This window comes from Dermochelys coriacea, chromosome 15, assembly GCF_009764565.3.
Source record: "Dermochelys coriacea isolate rDerCor1 chromosome 15, rDerCor1.pri.v4, whole genome shotgun sequence".
Taxonomy (NCBI): domain Eukaryota; kingdom Metazoa; phylum Chordata; order Testudines; family Dermochelyidae; genus Dermochelys; species Dermochelys coriacea.
In genome coordinates this window covers 25,151,575-25,173,345 of record NC_050082.1, presented here as the reverse complement: position 1 = coordinate 25,173,345, position 21,771 = coordinate 25,151,575, and the positions used below count along the sequence as shown (strand labels likewise).

Genomic DNA, 21,771 nt, shown 5'->3' with positions numbered 1-21,771 from the left:
AACCTCATGGCATGGGAAGAACAAATTAAGCAAAAAGTAAGCAGCTACCCTAACAGGCAAGGCAGGAAAGTGGGCAAAACAGAAGGAGGCTGGTGAAACTAGGTTCAAGAGGGTGTGGCCGGTGAAGTTTCTACAAAAATTTGAATTGGCACTACCAATAGTTTTCTTTACATGGCTTCCAGGATCAATCACCTAATAGAAGAAGATATTCGGTTACTTATTTCAAAAGACCAGGACTTTCAGGAAATTAACAATATATAGAAGTGAAAGGTGTGCACATTTATTGTGAAAAACCCAAAGCAACAATAAATTTAGGAGTTAAAAATATTTTAAGAATTAATGGATTTCAAAATAAGCTACTGAACATTTTCTGATTACCAGGCTCTGAGAACAAAGTTAGTGAACCCAGCCACCAATGTGGAGCCTTGGGTTTATTTTAAAGAATGCAGATCATTTCCACTGCAGCTTTATGCTTAGCATTTAGATACAATGGTTACCATCCAAATACCAGCACTGACAGCACAGAAAATTCTTTTGAGATATAAATAGCTCACAATTAACCATGCTTAAAATCCAGCCGCAATGAGAACACAATACCAAGTCAGACAAGTATGCTATTTTCCTTAAAATCATTTACCATCACTGGAGTATTGAGTCTATACTTATAATGCAAACAAATCCACTGCGTTGTACAGCGTTACAAAATTCAGCCCCACCACCTTTCTACAAAAAAATAGTTTACATAGTCACTGATTTTAAGAAACAGAAAAGAAAAGGATTACATTTACTGAGTGCAATTTCACAACCCCATGTTGCAGCCCAAACTGTGTGTTCCATTGTGCAAAGTACAGAGGTTTTCCATTGCCTATATTAAGTCTCTGGGAGGGAGATAAAGAATGAAAATTTAAGCACCAATACATGAGTTAGGCGTACTGATGTATTCACTGTAGGATAAAGCCAGGATGTGGTGGAAGACGAGGTGGTGGTCTTTGGGGCAGTGCTGGAGGGTACTGTGATACAAACTGAGATGGGTATCCTGGCTGTGGCATTTGACCTGCAGATTGAACTCCCACTCGTGGGGGAAGGGGAGGGTATGGAACTCCTGGATATGGAAGAGCTGGTCCTGAATCCATTGCTGCAGTAAATGGAGTGGGGAGGCGTCCTGCGGGGAATGATGGAGGAGGTGGGGGTGGTATTCGCCGGGGCATAACTGAGGGAGGAGTGTTTGGATCTGAAGAGTAGGAAGTTTGAGGTGCTGGTGTTGTCTCAGGTGCTTTTGGCTGAGGCTGCTGCTGAACCTGTGGAAGTCTCTGTCCCTTCAGCACCATCTCCTGGAGTTTCTCGATTTTTACACGTCGTAAGTGAGCCAGTTTACGTTTGCTCTGGTATTCATCAATGAATGAATCCAGGGATACTTCACCATCAAGAAACTTTTCTGCCATATTCTGTCAAACATTGAATAACCCTGTTAGAAAGTAATATGTTCTGAAGGAACCAGAAATAGCTTATATCCTAACAGCATGGTGTCTCCTTTCCTGTCATTTGTTCCGGCTTAGACATGGAAGACAGAAGACGGTATACTTTACAATTCCAAGCAATGTTTTTCTCAATTATTTCTCAGATGTATTTGAGGTCATCTCTGTTCAGCTATCATTTTGTACCCAAGTCATGGTAGCAAGAAACATTTAAACCTAGCTCTTGCTTAGCAGGGCTCTCGTGTTTCCCTGACCTCTGGAAACATGAATGAATCACATTCAACAGCTTTCCAGATGGTTGGCCAAACCAGTCATTTTATGATTTAGCACTGCCAACACTGACCAGAAAACCTACAAGCAAGAACTGGTTCCAGCTTCGGGAGAGAATCAGAGATCAGTATTAAGCCATGTTTTTAGTCTACTCATTCGCACTGCTTGGACAAAGTGAGGCTTTGGTAAATGCTACTTTAATCAAGACAGGCAACAATACATTTCTATATAACCAATTATCATTTGCCCTGAAAATGACTTTGAGATTACAAGTCAGTTTTAACAGGTTTGGTTATTACCCTTAACAAGCAATGTAGTAAAAACAAGCCAATGTCCCACAGGCAATTTACAAATAGAGTCAACCACATCAATGCCTGTAAAAACTTGAGCACAGTGAGGGGTGACCAGAGACTAGACAGATATGCAAAAATCTTAATGGAATATTCCATTGCTGCTGAGGCTTTCCTCCTCCCCTAGAACACGGTGCACTCTGTATCTTCATTACTGATATTATATTTTCAGTTTGAGCAAGACAGAATGGCTCACCTGTTTTTCATCTCGCCCAGACTCCAAGAGTGACTGACATTTTGTGTTAGATTAATACATGCACCTGGCAAACAACATTACACCTGGATGTTTATTTAAAGAGTTCTATATAGATATGCTATTAGGTTGAAAACAACCTGAGGGCACATCAACACTATAGGGACTATAGAAACACAGCTACAGCACCTTACCTATGCCAGCATAACCCCATAGCACAGACAACCTATAGTGATGGAAGGGGTTTTCCCGTCGCTGTAGGAACACCACCTCCCTGAGTGATGGTAGCTAAGTGAACAGAAGGATTTTTCTGTTCACCTATCTGCATCTACACCAGGGATTAGGTTGACATAGCTACGGAACTCAGGGTGTGAATTTTTCACATACCCCCACGAGGTCCGTAGCTGTGTGTCTATGGTCTGAGCATGCTTTTCACATGAAAGCTAGAGAAGAATTATAGTATTTATGTTAAAAATCTTTAAAATAAGCTTGCAATCCTTACTCAGACAAAATAATTCCCAGTGAATTCAACTTGCAAAAGTCTGAAGTGATGGTTTGGGCCCTATTCTTTGAAAATCCCTTAGATCTATGATATCTTTATTTAATAGTATGTTACAACTGTGTATGTTTGAAGCCTTGTGTAACTGAGATGAGTAGCAGAAGCTCTTATTTGCACTACATATGTACTGCTGTTACCTCAGTGTCTTCTTCAATCTTTGCCCCCTCTGTTTGAAGTAGTGCTAATAGTGTCTCCAGGGAAGCATTGCTGGATTGTTTATCTGTAATAATATGAAAAGAATAGTTAATGGTACAGCTGTTACAAGCGATAATTTCTGACTGAAATTATACAGTTCCAGTAAGTATAAGGTTTCTTTTAAAGGCCAAACCTGCTATTTGATTATTTATTCTTTGTTCTACTCCAGACAGGAGGATTCTAAGTAGAAAATTTTAATGTGTTTTCTGAGAATTTCATTTAAAAATTACTCACTACAGTAAACTGAAAAAAAATCAAATGAACTTAAGTTGGTAAATGTGTTAAGATAAAATGCTTCATAATAAAATATGAAACAAGAATATATTAAATGCAATATTATATTCAGTCAGTCTGAATTGTCATTGGTTGGACAGTCTCAGGAAAAAAAATGTGTTTTTTTTTTAAACATCAAGTGAAATTTAATCATATTCAGACAAAAGATCAACAGTAGTTAGATATGTATGTTCTTTTAATCATAGCAAGGAATGTGTATTCCAATAATACATGCTCGTCTCTTTAGTTCTTTTTACTAGGTGGCAGAATATGTACTTAATAATTAAAGCTATGTTTTAGTCACGGGTATGTTTAGTAAAAGTCACGGACAGGTCAAGAGCTCTGCGCACTGCTTCCACCCAGAGTGCTGGCTTTGCAGCTCCCATTTGCTGGGAACTATGGCCAATGGGAGCTGTGGGGGCGGTATCTGGAGGTGGAGGCAGTAAACATAGCTACCTGGCCACGCCTCTGCCTAGCAGCGGAGCAACAAGGGTGTCACCTCTTCCGGGGAGCCCCCCAGGTAAGCGCTCACCCCATCCCATGCCCCAACCCCCCGACCCCTCCCACACCCAAACTTTGTTGCTGTTGTGGGGAGGGGGGGAGCACGTGGTGGCCCAAACTGCCCCAGCAGTGGCTGGTACGACTGGCACAGGGGCAGTGTGAGATGCTGCTGAGCCAGGCACACCGGCCACTGAAGAAGTCATGGAGGGAATCCGTGACTTCTGTGGCAAACTCGCAGCCTTATTAATCATCTCTGAGAACAGTGGTATTTTCCAGATCTACTATCAACTGTGAGCTCGTTAGGGGCAAGGATGATTTTTTTTGTTCTGTGCTTGTAGAGTGCCTAACACAATGAAGTCCAGATCTATGACTAGGGCTCCTAGGTGCTATGGTAGTACACTGGACCCTCACTAGAACATGGGATTTGGGATCCACGTGCGGGACCATGTTAAAATGAAATGCAATTAATTAAATTTGGGATCCATGGCCGCGACTGCATTATATGTGAATTTGCGCTATATAGACGCACGTTCTAGTGAGGGTCCAGTGCACAAATAATAAATAATAATATAAAATGATCTATAATCCAAACATTACTATTTTGACACTTCAGTTTTTACACATACAGATACTCTATACGCACACAGCTAAGAATTAGATACATGCATCAGAAAAGAGATTATATCTATCCATATTTTAGAATAATAGAAAAAAGTACAGGAAAATAGGAGATATATAACCACAAGAACATGTTATACCTAGCTTGGTTTTCTTGATCTGATAGGCTTCAAAACGAACCTGCAGCTCCTGATATTTTTGGGTTAAACTTGCTTTCAGAGAGTCCAATTTTGGTTGGTACAAAAGGTTGCCCTCAGCCAGACTACGGTTGCTGGCAAGGGTCATTTCCTTGCTAAGCTGAACATTTTGGGCCTGCAAAAGAAAGATATGTAAGGTATAATGGGACAATGATATATTAGATAAATATAGATATATATGCAGACAACATAAGACTTCTATAAATTCGACGGAGCAGCAAAATCCAAACTGAGTCATCCTCATCACCACTGAATCAGATCCTAAAACACATGCTGATATTTTTGGACAATGCATAGTAAGCCAAAAAACTAAAGATGGGAAAGACCTATTCGGTCATCTTGTACATCACTTATTCCAACCATTGTAGATTTGTTTTCTACCATATCTTCTGTGTTCTGTCCAGTCTAGTAGGAAAATCCGTTTCAAAAACTGTGCTTTAGCCTTATGATAAAAAAAGTAACAAAGCAGCTCTAGAAGACACAGGTAAGATATATAGGGCAAGGAGCATACTAGAAATGCCTACAATAGAAAGGACTATTCTGGGAGAGGCACATGAATGCTGGTAACAAACTTAAAAGGAACTGGAGTACTTGTGGCACCTTAGAGACTAACAAATTTATTTGAGCATAAGCTTTTGTGAGCTACAGCTCACTTCATCGGATGCATTCAGTGGAAAATACAATGGGGAGATTTATATACATAGAGAACATGAAACAATGAGTGTTACCATACACACTGCATCCGATGAAGTGAGCTGTAGCTCACGAAAGCTTATGCTCTAATAAATTTGTTAGTCTCTAAGGTGCCACAAGTACTCCTTTTCTTTTTACCATACACACTGTAACCAGAGTGATCACTTAAGGTGAGCTATTACCAGCAGGTTTCAGAGTAGCAGCCGTGTTAGTCTGTATTTGCAAAAAGATTCTTTTTGCTATTACCAGCAGGAGAGCTGGGGGTGGGGAGGGGGGAAGCTTTTTGTAGTGATAATCAAGGTGAGCCATTTCCAGCAGTTGACAAGAATTTGCGAACTGGATACAATTAACTTAGGCTTGAATAGAGACTGGGAGTGGATGGGTCATTACACAAAGTAAAACTATTTCCCCATGTTTATCCCCCACCCCCCACTGTTCCTCAGATGTTTTTGTCAACGGCTGGAAATGGCCCACCTTGATTATCACTACAGAAAGCTCCCTCTCCTTCTCCTCCTCCACCCCGCTCTCCTGCTGGTAATAGCTCACCTTACCTTATCACTCTTGTTACAGTGTACGGTAACATCCATTGTTTCATGTTCTCTATGTATATAAATCTCCCCACTGTATCTTCCACTGAATGCATCCGATGAAGTGAGCTGTAGCTCACAAAAGATAATGTTCAAATGAATTTGTTAGTCTCTAAGGTGCCACAAGTACTCCTTTTCTTTTTGCGAATACAGACTAACACGGCTGCTCCTCTGAAACCTGTTAAAAGGAACTGCACCTAAACTATGGAAATCTCTACCATAGGAAATAAGAGTGGAATCAATCACTTTCAGAATTAAATTAAAGACTCAGTTCTTTGATTTTGCTTTCATTTCCTTCACACATAAGCAGAAAGCTTATGAAATAGTTGTCTCTGGCACAAAGTGGAAATGATGACAAATACAGTTTTTATTTTTAAATACTTGGGAGGCACTCATGCTCTGGAGAAGAGAACCATAGGAATTGCGTATCTTTATTTTATTTTATTTATATTTTTTGCAGGGGGAAAGAAGGAATCACAGATACTGGTGGGTTTTTGCAAGTATGAGGGTTTTTTTTAATTTAAAATTCTTAAATCACTGACCGAAGTAGAAACTGGAATAGTTCTAGCTCTCGCTACATTCCTGAAAGAGCCATGCTTGATATTTTGAATATGGTTATGGCTAGCCCATTCTTCTCACACTGTAGTCAGAGCTTTTGGGAAGCTTATTCAGAAAATATCTGCAAGGAAGTGGGAGAGTGTGCATTTCATCATTTGAAGAATTTATTCTAATCCCAATTCTAAATCTATGTGAAAGATGTCTGGTCTACTGGTCAAGTCAAACCTCTGGACTCACAATCCTATATGTCCTATTCCAGGCTACATTGACTCAATGTGTGTCCTCTTACAAGTAATTTAATCTATATGCATAAATTTCTCCCTTTTTTAAAATGGTGATCACTGAAGGGTAAGGCAAGGCTTTTTTGTAAAATGCGTTGAGATCCTAGAATAAAAGATGTAAACTGAGTGCAAAATATACCATCCTTCCTCTTTTACTGAAAAGCAAAAATCAAGACTTGCTTCCTTTATGGTTCCCTCTCCTACACATTGTTCCCAAATAGTGTTAATGAAGCAATCCTGGGTTATGGGCAAAAGACATTCCCCCCTCCCCCCCAGTTTAATCCTTCCAGTTAACACATCCTAGTTTGAATGACACTGTTCTCAAAGAATGAATGGCCAGTTCTCAAACAAAAAGCAAGAAACAAAGACCACTGTAGGAGATATTCCAAGTTTGTCCAAAACCAGTAATTTTTCAAGAAAGTCTTCATGAGACTTTGGGAAAGCAGAGCATTGTGGGAAAGGCTGCCTTGGCAGGATTTCAATTTAGACTTCAAAACAAGATTTAGACATCAAAGGGGAAAAATGTAAGAGATTTTATTTCAACTGTTCAGTCTGCATCAACACCATGGTACTATTTCTCCATGGCCTGCCAGGGGGACTGATTCGCTGAAGCTTGCCTTTATTATTTAATCCAATGAAAGATCTTTACAACTTTCAGTAGTTTGTGTTCTTTGCCTGCTGGACTAACACAGTGTCTACCCTCCCGCACTATTTAGTCTTACAAGAAATTTTATTTATTTCTTCCTCCTCTTGTGCCTTTTGATAGGCAGATTTTGCTTCCATGGTAAATTTGGGAGTGCAGTGGTACCCCAGTGTCCCTTGTGAAATGATCCCTGGCAACATACCTCAAAGTGCATCATGCCTCACGCAAACACTGTACGCAATTCAGGGCTAAGGCTCTATCAGCCTATGTCTGCTCCCCAACAGCTTTCAGCATTATGCTCCTCCTAGGGCCTGCCTCTGTGACCCCCTCCTCGAACCGTGAGCTAGTCGCTCCACAGCATGAGGAGAAGAGCAGTAGCAGATTCACCACACTGCACTTTGTTGACTAATCAATGCTTTAGGTGACTCTCCACACTACCAATGTGCTCCCTGTTTAAATTCAACCAACAATGATTAATTCCTCCCTCAAAAATCTCCAATCAGCTTTATACTAGAGAGTTGCACACTTTGTTACTTCTATAGGCTAAGTGTGAGCGCACCACAAACACCAGGAGCTCCTTGCATCTCTCCATTCTCCCCACCCAACAAGTGACCTGTGTGCCACTCTCCTGTCCATTCTGTTTCAGACCCCCTGCAGCCTTCACTCCCCCTCCCTCATACCACGGGATCTGTGTGCCCCAGCTGTCCCCTCCCCTTGTCAGGGGCTCTGTCTTCCCTCATTCACTCCACCAGATCACAGGGGCTCTGTCTCTCCCCATTCTCCATTCCCCCACCATGCCAGGAGCTCATTCCCTCAACCCCTTGGCCCCCATTCATTCTTTTTCCACAGGCCAGGGGCTCTGTGTTCCCCACGTCTACCTTCCTCCAAACTACTATCTTATCTCCTCCCACTAGGGGTTTTGTGTACCCCCCTTTCATCCATGCCAAGGGCTCCATGTGTTCCCATTCCCCCTCCCCCGCCCATGCCAGGGCCTCACTCTCCTCTATATCAGGAGCTCTCTCTGTCCCATTCCCCCATATTTTTCCTTTCTTTCAGGGTGTCAACATTTTAAAACTATATTGGTAGAACAGGCAGAGCTAAGATGGGGGTATTGCGATGCTGGAACACGTTAATGGCTGCCACTAAGCGATTTGTTGATCCATGGACAACTATAGAAGTGATTGAAGTGGCTGGCTGGCTTTGTTAACCAGATGCCAGGGGCTGCAAGTGTCCTCCCTTGTCCCCTTTCCCCCAAATCAATAGGGTTCTGGCCACTGATGCCTGGAACATTCCCTGAAATTCTGGAATTGATCAGTTGCAACACATAGAGATCAACAAGCTGAGCATTAAACCTCCCTTTGCGTACCCAATAAAGATAGATTTAATAATCAAATTACAACTTCCACTTCTGTTACCTAAAAGGTCTAAATATATTAGCCCCCATTAGTGTCTGCATTCCTAAAATGTTTGGTTAAGTCAAAACTGCCAAAAAATCTCTCTGCATACATGACTTCTGGTTTCCCTTCTCCTTGAATTAAATTCAATTGTAATTCACTGTCCCCAGAGTGACCTTATTACTGAATTATTTGGGTTTTTTTTTAATTATGCAAGTTTTTCCACTTTGTTTATTGTTCTCTCCCTAACCCTCCCTGTGTTATCAGTTTTACTCCTAAATATTTCCACCTTGTCCACCCATCTGTTTATTTTAGCTGCTGCTTCCTTCCTCTCATCTGCCTTTTGTTTAGACTCTATGCCAACATCTGCCCATTTCCTAGTTTAACATTTAATTCTCCAGTATGCCAGTGTGCATGCAGATTAAAACTTGGTATTTTTGATTAAATTGTGTTGGTAGAGGGACTAAATCTTTCAAGACCAACAGATACAATGCCTATGTTTTGTAAGGTGCTGTAGACACACCTACATGTAGTATTTTGTGCAGTCATGTTATACAGAGATAGACACTTAACAGTCAGGCCAAAGGACTCCTTCCAGTACAGAATGCCAATGACTACTAACAACATGTCATGCCCAGCACCAAGACCAAAACCACCTTTTATCATTAAAAAAAATTATACCAATATTATTCACTGATAGTAGTACCTTAATTAAGATGAATCCCATTTAATTCAGTAAAGATGCTTGTGGAGTACAATACTACTAAACATTAGAAAGGATGGAAGAATCTGGCCCACAGTACTTTGCATTTATATACCACTTTCTATCTTCAAAGCATTGTCTATATGTTAATGAATCCTCAGAAACATCTCTGAAGTTGGTATGTATGTATGTATGAAATTCCCTATTTCTGAGACAGGAAAGCTGGGAGTTCAAGTGACCTGTTCCATGCCACAGAGGGAGCGAGGATCAGAAGCCAACTGTTCCTAGCTTCCAGTCCTGTGCTCAGACTGCATCAAAATAAAAATAATGTTTATTTGCAAAGTACTAAGGGCAGTGTTAACAATATCTTCAGAAGTAATTGTTTCCTTTTGAAAGGTTCTGAATTGTGTGTAATGCTTTAATCTGCCAACTTCAAACACTGCCTAATGCTATATTTAAAATGCATATCATCCTTAGTACTTGAGGTATAGTAAGAGCTTTATTTTGCCTTTGTTTTTTGTACTCCTCTACCTAACCCATCTCATCCACTCAGCACACCAGTAAGTCAACGGTGATATGGATCCAAAACTCATGTTATTTCTTTCAATTTAGGACAAACTGAATTTGCTATTTTGTTTTACTTTCACAGGATTTTTCCCAGAATAAAGGGCAGAAAGAACCAACCACATATTTTCAACCTCATTCACTTCATTCCCTGAAGGGGAAAAAAAAAAAAAAAAAAAAATCACTCCTACCCAAATCCAATGCTAAAGACTGTAGTATTTCATGGTTGCTCCCATTTGTTCGTCCTCATCTTGCCACCTAAAGCACTGAAAAAAACTCCTACAATGGTTTGTCATTCTTAAAAGCTTGAAAACAAGTTCTCTCCCCCAATTTTGCCAGATTCCATTTGCTCAACATCATTCCACCCTCTTTGCCCTTCCCTGGGTTTTGAATGGAACTGAAAAAAACATGCCTGTTCTGAGTTAACAACCTAATTTATACATCACCATCCTTATCAACACATCTACCATCAGCACAACTTTTAACAGCTTAGATATCTGCTGAAGAAACAGGAGATGTACACTGTACATACAGAGACCAAAAAAATATAAAATGCTTCTCCCCCTCACCTCACCAATGGAATATTAGACAAAGGCTTTCCCCATCACACCAATTTACAATCAAATCTAGGGACTGTAAATCTGTAAGGGTGGCTATAATTCTCAATTTATGAGCGGACTCTGATCTTCCTCAGGTTGGTCGGGCTGTTAAATACATATAACATAGCTAAGCAACACCCAGTGGGATAAAGGAGACAAAAATCTACAAATAGCTGAAAAGTGTAAACACCAGGAGGAAAAGGGTTTTGAAATAGGGAATATTCCTTCATTACACAACAGTGGTAGGGCAGCCTGTGAGGCTCAGGTAACGAAATCATAGAATCTAGAGCTAGAAAAGACCTGTTAGGTTATCCAGTCTGTCATCTGCGTGCCAAAACCAGTTTGTTTCCTTTTGTACATTTACTATAGTCTTGTCTAGTGTTAAACATGCCAAAGATGGAGCCTCTACTCCTTGAGAAACCGTTTCACATCTTCTCTCACTAAGAAGATTTTCTTCCCTTCTAACTTTTTTCCTTAATTTTACACCCTTTATTACATTAAATAATCCCTTTTCCTCCTGGTGTTTACACTTTTCAGCTATGAAAATGTTCAAATATTCCAACAGCAGCACTCTGATGTAGGTGGCAGACTCCATTTCTGATTGCATCATGGTGTCATTGTTTCATTTTTTAGAACTTCATTTCATTGTGCTTCATATTTTTCTGAGTTAAAATAACACATTAAGTAACTTGGTTTTTGTGATTAGGCAGAAATATCTAAAGTTAAGCCTACTGGAGAACAAAGTCTTTCTCGTTTTTGTCATTGTTCTCATAAATCAGTACTTTAAAATATTTGACCAATAATTTTTGGACAGGTCAAGTGCCCAACCCTGCAATAGCCTTTAAGTTACCTTGGAGAACACATTTAAATTATAATTGCTGGGAGGAAGCATGGTCTGAAGGAAGGAGTCAGGTGACAGAGCTGGAGGGCCCCCAGTTCTAATCCTGGCTTTGGCACCGATTCACTTAGGATATGTCTACACAGCCCATGGCAACAAGTTCCCGAGCCCAGGTCGACAGACTCAGGCTTCCAGGGCTCACACTATAGTGCTAAAAATAGCTATGTAGATATTGGGGCTTGGCCTTGAAGTCTGAAGTCCAGGGAGAGGGCTGGCTTCAGAGCCTAAACTGCAAGTTAAAAGTGCGTTTTTTAGAGCAATAGCATGAGCCCCAAGAGTCAGTCAACCTGGGCTTGGAGGCTTGATGCTGTGGGCTGCCACTGACTGTGTAGAGGTACCCTGCGTGGCAACCTTAATTTTGTCCACCTCCAAATAATGTAAAGTAAGTTAAACAATTTTACAATTAAGATTAAAAACACTGTTTTGGTCAACAAATTGCAATTTGTTATTTAAGGTTCTTTTATTTAATTCAGAAGAAATAGATTCAAGAACTGCATTGGTCAGCATTATAAAAAATCAGGCCTCCAATATTACAATTAAGCTGTGAATGTTCTAAACGAACAACAGAACACTCATCTTCTTCCAATTAGTCTTCACAATTAAGCTTTGTCTACACTAGAAAGGGTTTGCCAATGTAGCTGTACTAGAAAAGTCTCCTAGATGGAGACAGTTATTGCCGCTACAGCTTATATCAGTTCCTCAAACAAAATAAGCTATACTACGCCCAGACTAGAACTTTTGGGGCATATCTAAGTAGGTCAGTGGTGTGATTTTTCCACACCCATAACTGACATAGGTAAGCCAGCAAAACTTAAGTACAGACCAAGCCTTAGTAAATCTAGATATGAAATCTAAACCAAAAACTGTCTCAAGCAATCTCCCTCAGATCCCTTTCCAGCCAGCAAGGAGGAATGCTTTTTTCAGCTACTTGTATGTGAGCCTTCCCCCTGAGACTTGCTCAGAAGAGATCAAATCTGGAAATTAAGACACAAACTACAAGCATTAGTTTTCAAGTACATAATCCAAGTACAGACAAATAGTTAAATCCAAATGAAACAAACCAGCAGCTCATAAAACATTTGCAGAATTGCCCATGGGATTGGTAGAGTACCTTAATGAAAGTTAGATAAAAATTTCAACATGCAATTTGAAACACAGATGCAGAACACTGGTCAGAATTGGCAACAAGACAGTGCCACCTTAGAGGGGGGATCTAAACTCATCTTTCTAATTTAACTACTTGAGCTTTCACCAAATCCCACTGAATGTTCAATGCAACAATACTGAGCTAATCAGAAGAGGGACCCAATGACAGAGGGATTGCTTAACACTAAGTGGGTCATTCTGAAACTAAATATATACAATTATAAAGGCACAAGACTATGCGGCAAGAAATTGAAACCATGGTCACACATACCTAGGTATATATTTTTTAAGAGAGCAAAACCCTGATTTTGCTGCCTTGCCAAAGAAGCTTGTTCAACACTTAAAAACATTGGTTTACATAAGAGATTCTCCAAGACTCATTTGTGTGGAGCAATGGTGGTCAGTTACTATGTAGTTTAGTTTTAGAATGTGTGTTCCTAAGGGAACAATCCCAAACCAGATACCTATTGTAATGCAAGGTCTGAATGAGACTAACCCCAACTAGCCACAAAGTCTGGCAAATCCTACCATAATTATAATCTTGCATTGGCAGGCAATACAGTAAATACACTGTCAGCATTTCCATTAAAAATCCTTATTTTCAGTGAATTATAAATTCACAAAAAAATGTTCCAAGTTGCATCCCTTAACCTGCTTTACATTTAACTCTCACACACACCAATTTCAAGCTTCCCTTCCCACCCCACATACCCTAATACACCCACCTTTTGTCCTCTCTTTTCTTTTGCCACTATTGTACAAACACAAAAGAAAACAGCCAAAATAAGAAGCTATGTTAAGACAGTGCTAAGTCTTCCTTAAAGCAGGACAGCAAATTTTTAATATTTGATTAGTAAAACATTCTTACAGTAATTGTTTAAATGGTCAAAGAATTTTAGTGTCTGGAAATTTGGTTAAAACTTGGTTAAAAGGCAGTGTTTATACATAAAACACAACAAACTGTGTTGTGTAAGTATGTTAGAAAACAAGAGATGCTTATCAAATAGGTATGTAGATTAAACTGTGTGAAAGAAAATTGCCCAAATGTGACAATTTCTTATTTGAAAATTATTTTCATTGCAACAGACAACCTTAGATGCAAGGAGGTTTTGTTACACTGGAGACATTTAGCAAAGTAACTCCCATTCTGCTATCTCCAGACCTGATGGTATCACTGGTAGGAGATCTAGTGTAGACAAAGCTCTACCTGCTGCTGGCATTTTATTACCAGAGGGAAATTTTTGCAAAAATTCTTTAGTGTAAACACAGGGAGTATTTCATAAAAGGAAGAGCAAAGTTTGTACTTATGAACAAGTTGGTATTTTGGCAGATTTCCTTTATTTTTACCAACTGAGGTACATTGAACCAGCACTGAATACCAGTTCTGCACCCTCTGTCTTTTCATAATACCAGTGTTTCAGTGCATGAGTACACTTAGGACTTGTGGCATAAAGTGAAACTCGTATGATCATAGTTTTACTTGCTCTAAAATGGTGCACGTGCAGCATACTGCAAGACTAACCATTATTACTCTCACTTTTCAAATTTGAACCTAAAAGATGAGGATTTTCCCGCATAGTTTTTCCTCCTCATTTTGTATCCCCCACTACTTTCACATCTAAGTGGAGTTCCAGAGAGTCTAGCTTTAGATAATCTACTGAAAGCAACAAATTAATATGTTCCTCCGAGTCCATGCTAAAACAAACACCCTTTGTCATGTATTCATTGTCAGGTGGAGGAAAAATGTTAACTTAAATTTACGTACTAAAATACATCACTGAAGTGCTTTTTTATTCAACTTGTTGATTAAGTTAATAGAAGGAGGCACATTTTCCCTTAACATCAGACTCAGATACTATACTCTGCACATACTGTATTTAAAGCTACAACACCCCTCTCTTTTTGTGCACTCAAAACCCTTGCTCCAAAAGATTGAATATACTAGATTTTAGGGCCTTGTGGGAAAGGCAGACTGAAGCCATCTCCCTCATCTTCTATACATTACAACATTTATTCACTTTGTTTCAATGGTAGCGTATGAACTCTATCATGTAGCACAGAATCCAAGCATTCACCCAAATACGTAGGATGTGATGAGATGCATGGATCAAAACCTACAACAGCAGAGTCTGGCTGATTCAGTCCAAGTTCTTAATATTTAACATTTATGCTGCTGCACTGAGGGGCCAACCAGGTCAGGAACCTATTGGGCTAGGTGCTGTAGAAATAGATAATAAATGGCAGTACCTGTCCCATAGAACTAAATCATCAGGTTATTGTGGATATTTAGCATAAATTTTCTCTGGGTTGTTTTTGACATCTTATTTAGATTTAGTACTGATTTATTTATATTATATGGAACGATACCAAAATATACCACTTTGAGTTTAAATTTTGATACCTCTCTCTCCAAAATTGCAAAGATTAGTTGTTGAAGAAACAGTGGGCCATCTGATCTTCTGCCTCCTGTCTTTCAGGGTGGTATATTAAGGCCCAAGTTCTGCCAAAAGAGCAGTAACAGTAGCCTGAAAATATGAACTGAAGGATGGTGTTGTTGGTTAAGGCACTGGACCAGAACTCAAGAGACCCAGGCTCAATTCCTGGCTCTATCACTGACTTCCTGGGTGACCAAGAGCAAATTACATAAATCCATCATTCCTTATGCATAGAGTGGGGATAACTACCTCATTGGAGTGCTGCAGGAGTTAAAATATATGCAAGACAATACTATGGCAATGAGCACCATAAAGCAGACTATAAATAAGTGCAGAGGCACACCAGTCTTCCCTCCTGGCTAGTGTTTCAATGATCTGACGACAATGGTAAAAATATCTGCTGCCAGTCTTCACTAGTGCTTTCACTGGCACAACTGCACTGATAGTACAGTGAAGAGCAGTACAAAGTCTTCAGGGCAAGTACACTATCTTATTTGTCTGTGATGCAACCAGCACGTTTTGGGGTACACTATAACTGAATGAAAAAAATTTATAAACTGCCTGTTAGCAGTTCTATATACAAAACCCAGAACAAAAGACAGAAAACTATTTTGCTTAGCAACTGATAAACAGATTAATGGAAGCTGAAACCATTATTGTATTTGTGGACATTTTAATCCACTTTGCTTGAGCTTGTTGGTAGATTAATTTATGAATTTCAGGGGGAAAAAAACATTATATAGTTATGAGAATTGGAACAGATTTACATACTTCGTATATTTTAAAATTAGGAACAAAATGTACAGCAACACTGCAAGAGTACAACCATCAGAGTTGTTGGTTTGTTGATGCTCAACAAACATGGAAGGATGGATCAATCCTGGAACAGTAAAGGAGAGAACTAGAACAGAGGAGGAAAGGGTTCAGCCTTCTTACATAAGAGCCTTTATAAGAGAGTCCATCAGTGTTGGTGAGTTATATGTACACTATAAAATTGGATGGTTTATAAAATACGTATTTATAACTAGGGCTGTTGATTAATCGCAGTTAACTCACGCGATTAACTAAAAAAAAAATTAATTGCGATTTTAAAAATTAATCTTGCGACACCAGCTACAACAGTGCCATGAGAACACCTGTTCTCACTTTCAGGTAACATTGTAAACAAGAAGCGGGCAGCATTATCTCCTGCAAATGTAACCAAACTTGTTTGTTTGAGCGATTGGCTGAACAAGAAGTAGAACTAAGTGGACTTGTAGGCTCTAAAATTTTACATTGTTCTATTTTTGAATGCAGTTTTTTGGTACATAATTCTACATTTGCAAATTCAACTTTCATGATAAAGAGATTGCACTACAGTACTTGCATCAGGTGAATTGAAAAATACTCTCTTTTTTTACCATTGTGACAAAGCCAGACCGGACGACTGCAAGAGGGTTTGGGAAGACAGATATGTTAGCCCTATAATGTTAAAGGCCCTCTTCCCTATAAACTGAGAAGGGGTTACCTCAGGTCAATTAGGAACACCTGGATCCAGTTAAGAGCTGCCTGAGACCTTTTAAAACCAGGAGGGAGAGAGAGACAAGCTGCTACCAGGCTAGTGGCAGCAGGGAAGTAAACTTCTCCAGGAGGGGAGGCTATGCTCCTCCCCATAGGGGAAGCAGACAAGCTTGAGTGCCTGCTCAGGGAAGGACTGACACCCAGGGGCAGGCTACAGGGTGACACCCAGCCCCATCGAGGAGGCAGGGGAAGGTATCACCCTTTGTTTTTATGTGTATGGGACCATTCCCCTTTTGTCTGGTGGAGGATCACCCCGTAGGCCTATCCAGGAAATACAGCCAGAGGAGCACAGAAGTGGGGGGGGAAACAAACACTGCCCAGAGTGGGGTGGGGCTGATTTACCCCAGGCCCGTCATCGCCAGAGGGGGAAGTTCTTGGTCTGGCGAAACGAAGGAGGTGCCTTGCCACACAGTGCAAATATTTATAATAAAAAATATAAAATGAACACTGTACCCTTTGTGTTCTGTGTTGTAACTGAAATCAGTATATTTGAAAATGTAGAAAACATCCAAAAATATTTAAATAAATGGTATTCTATTATTAACAGTGCAAAAAAATTGAGATTAATTTTTTTAATTGCTTGACAGCCCTCTTGATAACATGTAATTCACCTTTCAAAATAAGGCCTTTATTAAAGTTTAAAATATTTATTTTCTTGTGGTAACTATAATTACATTTCAGAGTAGCAGCCGTGTTAGTCTGTATTCGCAAAAAGAAAAGGAGTACTTGTGGCACCTTAGAGACTAACAAATTTATTAGAGCATAAGCTTTCGTGAGCTACAGCTCACTTCATCGGATGCATCCGATGAAGTGAGCTGTAGCTCACGAAAGCTTATGCTCTAATAAATTTGTTAGTCTCTAAGGTGCCACAAGTACTCCTTTTCTTTTTATAATTACATTAAAGATGACAATATACAGGGCAGTAAATATGGTATAAACAAAACATTTTTACATCAGAAGAAAGCACAAAACAGTAATTTGTGCTTGTTAGATGTAGGCAAATTTATTAACTTGATACTTAAGAAAAAATAATCTGTAGATGTAGGCATATTTAATTCCTAACTTTGTAACTAAATTTCATGTTGGCCAATCAGTACATAACTACATATACAATGTGGTTTTAAAACAGGATTAAGGTTTCAGAGTAGCAGCTGTGTTAGTCTGTATTTGCAAAAAGAAAAGGAGAACTTGTGGCACCTTAGAGAGTAACACATTTATTTGAGCATACGCTTTCGTGAACTACAGCTCACTTCATCGGATGCATGTCATGCAATAAATTTGTTGGATCCCTAATCCTGTTTTACTTATAGCACCTTAGAGACTAAGAAAACTGGGCATCTATTTACTTGGTTTAAGCTTGAGTTTTATCGCCAGTTCTTTCCAAGCAGCTTTTGAGAAAAAGACTACACTTGAAAACTTTCCTGTGCTTACTGCTGTACTTTGAAGTCATGGGGATGATGGGGAAATTACATTTTTGGCTTCTTGATTTTACATATTTAAATGCATAGACAACGTATGCTTTTGGCAGTTGTATTTTGTAACGTTTTAAAGAACTGCAGAGTTCAATATCATGATGGTTCACTGTTACTAATGTATAGTTCCAACACACGTAAAGGGAAAAATCCATATTCACATGGAACCCGAGAAGGTTCCTGGATCTTCTATTACTCAGATCACACACATATTGCCATTAGCTGCTCAACTCAGTTCAGAATCTGTCACACTGAAATTCTCTGATTTATGTAAACACAGTACTATTATTCCATGAAGATTAATATTGTAGATTTCTTATGTACTAAAATATTAAACCCAAAGGCTTATAAAATTCAGGAGAACTTTAACAGATTAGGAGCCCAGTTAGAAACTTGGCTTCCTTCCTCATTCTAACAGATAAGGTGTTCTCTGTTCAAGTGTTAAAAGCCTACAGGCTTCAAAAACAACCTTACAAAGGATATGTCTACACTGTCCACATTATAGCACGGCCACATTCCCTTTAATATAGAGGCTGGTTAATTTTAGCTTTCAGAAAAAAATCCAAATGGTTTCCCAAATCTTTCTTCTTGTTGTGAACAAAATATTGTTCTATGATGAGTTGGGTTCTTCTTACAATAAGGACAATAAAGGATTTGTCAATTGTGGAGTAATTAGCTCCAGTCAATTTTGCCAGTGAAAAAACTAAGTGACCTCAAAAATATGTCCCTGGAAGCATGACTTATGAGCATGCTCAATTAAGTTATTCCTTGTAGGGACTTGGGGCTTAACCGAGTACCATGATGTATATTAATGGATCCCACCTGGTCTCCTCATGGGTACAGGGGTCCACCCATGTGCACAATATTGCTGGATCAGGACCCTGTATTGCAAACGCTATTATACTCAAAGTTAAAGTAAATAACTGGAGGAAGACAAATTTCACCAGAACATTAGAAAACTTTAAACAAACAATGTGATAGCTGGCACACAGTTAAATTCAAATTATTAAAATTTGTGATTTCACCATTTTTAGGACTGCGCTGAGAACAGAGAAGGGACATCTGACAGCACTCATTAGTAAGAGTTAACCACTCCAGAATTAGGCAAATATGTTTTTAATTGAATGGACTTTGGTAAAGCCTCTATACCCACAATAAAAAAAAAGGACTATACTATAGTAGACAGTAACATAGTTGTGTTTTGGCCCAACACTGAATACCTTCAAACCTAGCCACACATTCCATACACCACAAAATATTCCCTCAGGCCTGAGGAACTTTACTCTACAATTTAAAACGTTTCTCTTGCCAACTAAAGAGGAAAACCAAAGGATCAACTTTAGAATACCACCTAGTTCTACAGACTGAAAAGGGTTTCTACCATATTTATCTCATGCTAGTCTCCCACAACACACATCCAGTTTTGACCTGTAAATCCTGAAAAAAATTATACACCCTATGGGCCAGATCCTCAACTGGCATAGATTGTCAGATTCCACTGAAAGGTGCAAGACCAATTTATGCCATCTGAGAATCTGGCCCATTATCTCAGACTGAAGAATAACCCTGTTGAACTCACTTCACATTTAGTAACAGGATTTCATTAGACTGTCAATGTTCTCATATGATCTATTACAATCTGCACACCCAAGTTATTACAGCAATAAAGCTAACAAATAAATGCTGTTTCTTTAACATTAAACTGAGTGGCAAACCCACAGGAGAAAAGAAATTCACTTATGTCTGGCACTCCCCAAATCACCTACTTATTACATATTTCGCATTTTGCGATATGTAATGCAACAGGTAACCACAAAAGGGTGCAATACAGTAGTTATTTCAGACTCATCTTTGAACATGTTTCAATTTGTGTTACTTTCTTAACAGAATGATATAACAAGACTCAGTGTCAGCCCTGTATGATTGCATAAGGATAAGTACATAAGGATATGAGTTCATGCAGATAAACTAAGAAAAACTAAGTTGCTTTCTTTAAAGCAGATCTCCCAACTGCCACCAACTTTTCTCCCATGGCTTTACACTGCATTTAAAACAGCACTATCCTAAATATAGTGAGGAACACAACAGTCTCTGGTACATCTATGCTTCTTTAATAATTTTATGTATGAAGAGGCTCTCTCTCATGTTATGCACATAATTGAAACATCTGTGAAATTTTGTGGGAGGACCTGTGAGCTTGTAAAACTAAATTAGCCTTATATCAGACTACAGCATACAGTATTCACACAGATATTAACAATTAACAGACACTAATTTTAAGAGTATACCCAGTCCAAATTTACTACGGATCTAATACCCTAACAAAACAAATATGTAAAAAGCAGCACCAAAACTCAACTAATTTTTTCTTCTGCATTCAGCGCACACACACAGCGCCACATGGAATTCTCTTTCCTGTTAGCTTGAAAACACAGTTGCTTTTAGACTGAGAGCATGTTTTATTCTAGAGCGCAATTTTTGTTATGCCCAAGGCACAAAAACCATGGAAACAAGAGGTGTATTAATGGAAAGACTGATACAATCTCAGCTACAGTGGTGTCTCTATAGTTGAGTACAGTGATCTGTTGAGTACTTTCCACATTTCAAACCTGTAGCCTAGGCTGGCTTTGCGCTTTATGTACTAGCCAGGAACAACAGAGCAGAAAGGCTCCCTTGTAGACAGCCAACAAACAAAGGAGAATACGATAGGGAACAGAAAAGAGTCAACACCCAAAGGTTCCTTATTTGATCCGCTGTTGCAAAGAAGAAAAAGGTCACCTGCTTTTCAGTGAAAATGGCGGGGGGCGGGGAGCTATAGCCAGGACTGGAAGCTGTGACCCCAGGAGCTCATCACATTTACCAAGTTATAATGGAGAGCACCAAATGCAAAGGGGAGGTGGGATCCCGCAATCCCTGGGTCGGGGAAGGGGACAGTAGGTTTCTTTAACCTGCCCCAACAATCACTCTCCTTGGTGGAGGGGCCTCACCCTACCCCGCCCCCCCAAATCAGCCCGGAGCCAGAGTGAGCTCAGGCAGCTCCGAGCCGGTCCCGGGGGGGGAGGGAGGGGGTCACTCCCCCGGGGCAGACGCCCCCCAACAGGCGGGATTTCCTGGCGACAGGATGAGAAGTAGCTCGAAGAGGGGCCCCCCCGCACCAGGCCCGCGTCCCCCCCCCAGCCCCAGCCGGCTCGCGCTCACTGCCCCGGGCCCGTCGCTCCCGCCCCATGGCCCCGCTCACCTCGTCCATCCCCAGGGCCATGCCCTGCAGCTGCTCCTCGTCCTCCAGCAGCTCGTTGAGCTGACACAGGGTCAGACCCTCCAGGAGCCGCGTGTCCACCGCCATCCCGGCCGCGCCGCCGCCGCCTGCTCCGCCCGGGCCCTGCTCCGGCAGCCGCCACCAAACCGGAAGTGCCGCTGCGGTTGCTCCCGGTGCGGGTGGGTAGAGGGTGACGCCCCGGGACCCGCAGCGCCCCCTGCAGGAGCGGGACAGTTAGGGGGCGCGCGGGGGTGAGGTAGGGAGAATCGGGGGCTCACTGAGGGGGAGGCACTGGGAGGGGAGCTGGGGTTCATTGAGGGGGAGAGATGAGATGGGGAGCTGGGGGGTCCC

General features: G+C 40.4%; 1 protein-coding gene across 1 annotated transcript; it reads right to left on the bottom strand.

Annotated features, from left to right (window-relative positions):
• Positions 1-264: 264 nt before the first annotated feature.
• VPS37B (VPS37B subunit of ESCRT-I) lies at positions 265-21,584 on the bottom strand. Its single transcript, XM_038373782.2, has 4 exons — positions 21,403-21,584; positions 4,575-4,746; positions 2,985-3,067; positions 265-1,445 (listed from the first exon to the last, which is right to left on the bottom strand). Exons 1-4 carry the CDS (start codon positions 21,505-21,507, stop codon positions 942-944), a joined length of 864 nt encoding a protein of 287 aa, XP_038229710.1. The 5' UTR covers positions 21,508-21,584; the 3' UTR covers positions 265-941.
• Positions 21,585-21,771: the final 187 nt, after the last annotated feature.

Excerpts from the sequence above, each read along its gene's own strand:
- VPS37B (XM_038373782.2), bottom strand. The coding sequence starts at position 21,507 with ATGGCGGTGGACACGCGGCTCCTGGAGGGTCTGACCCTGTGTCAGCTC. Across the intron at positions 4,747-21,402 it reads TGGCCCTGGGGATGGACGAG|GCCCAAAATGTTCAGCTTAG; the intron begins GTGAGCGGGGCC and ends TTTCTTTTGCAG. Across the intron at positions 3,068-4,574 it reads GATCAAGAAAACCAAGCTAG|ATAAACAATCCAGCAATGCT; the intron begins GTATAACATGTT and ends ATATTATTACAG.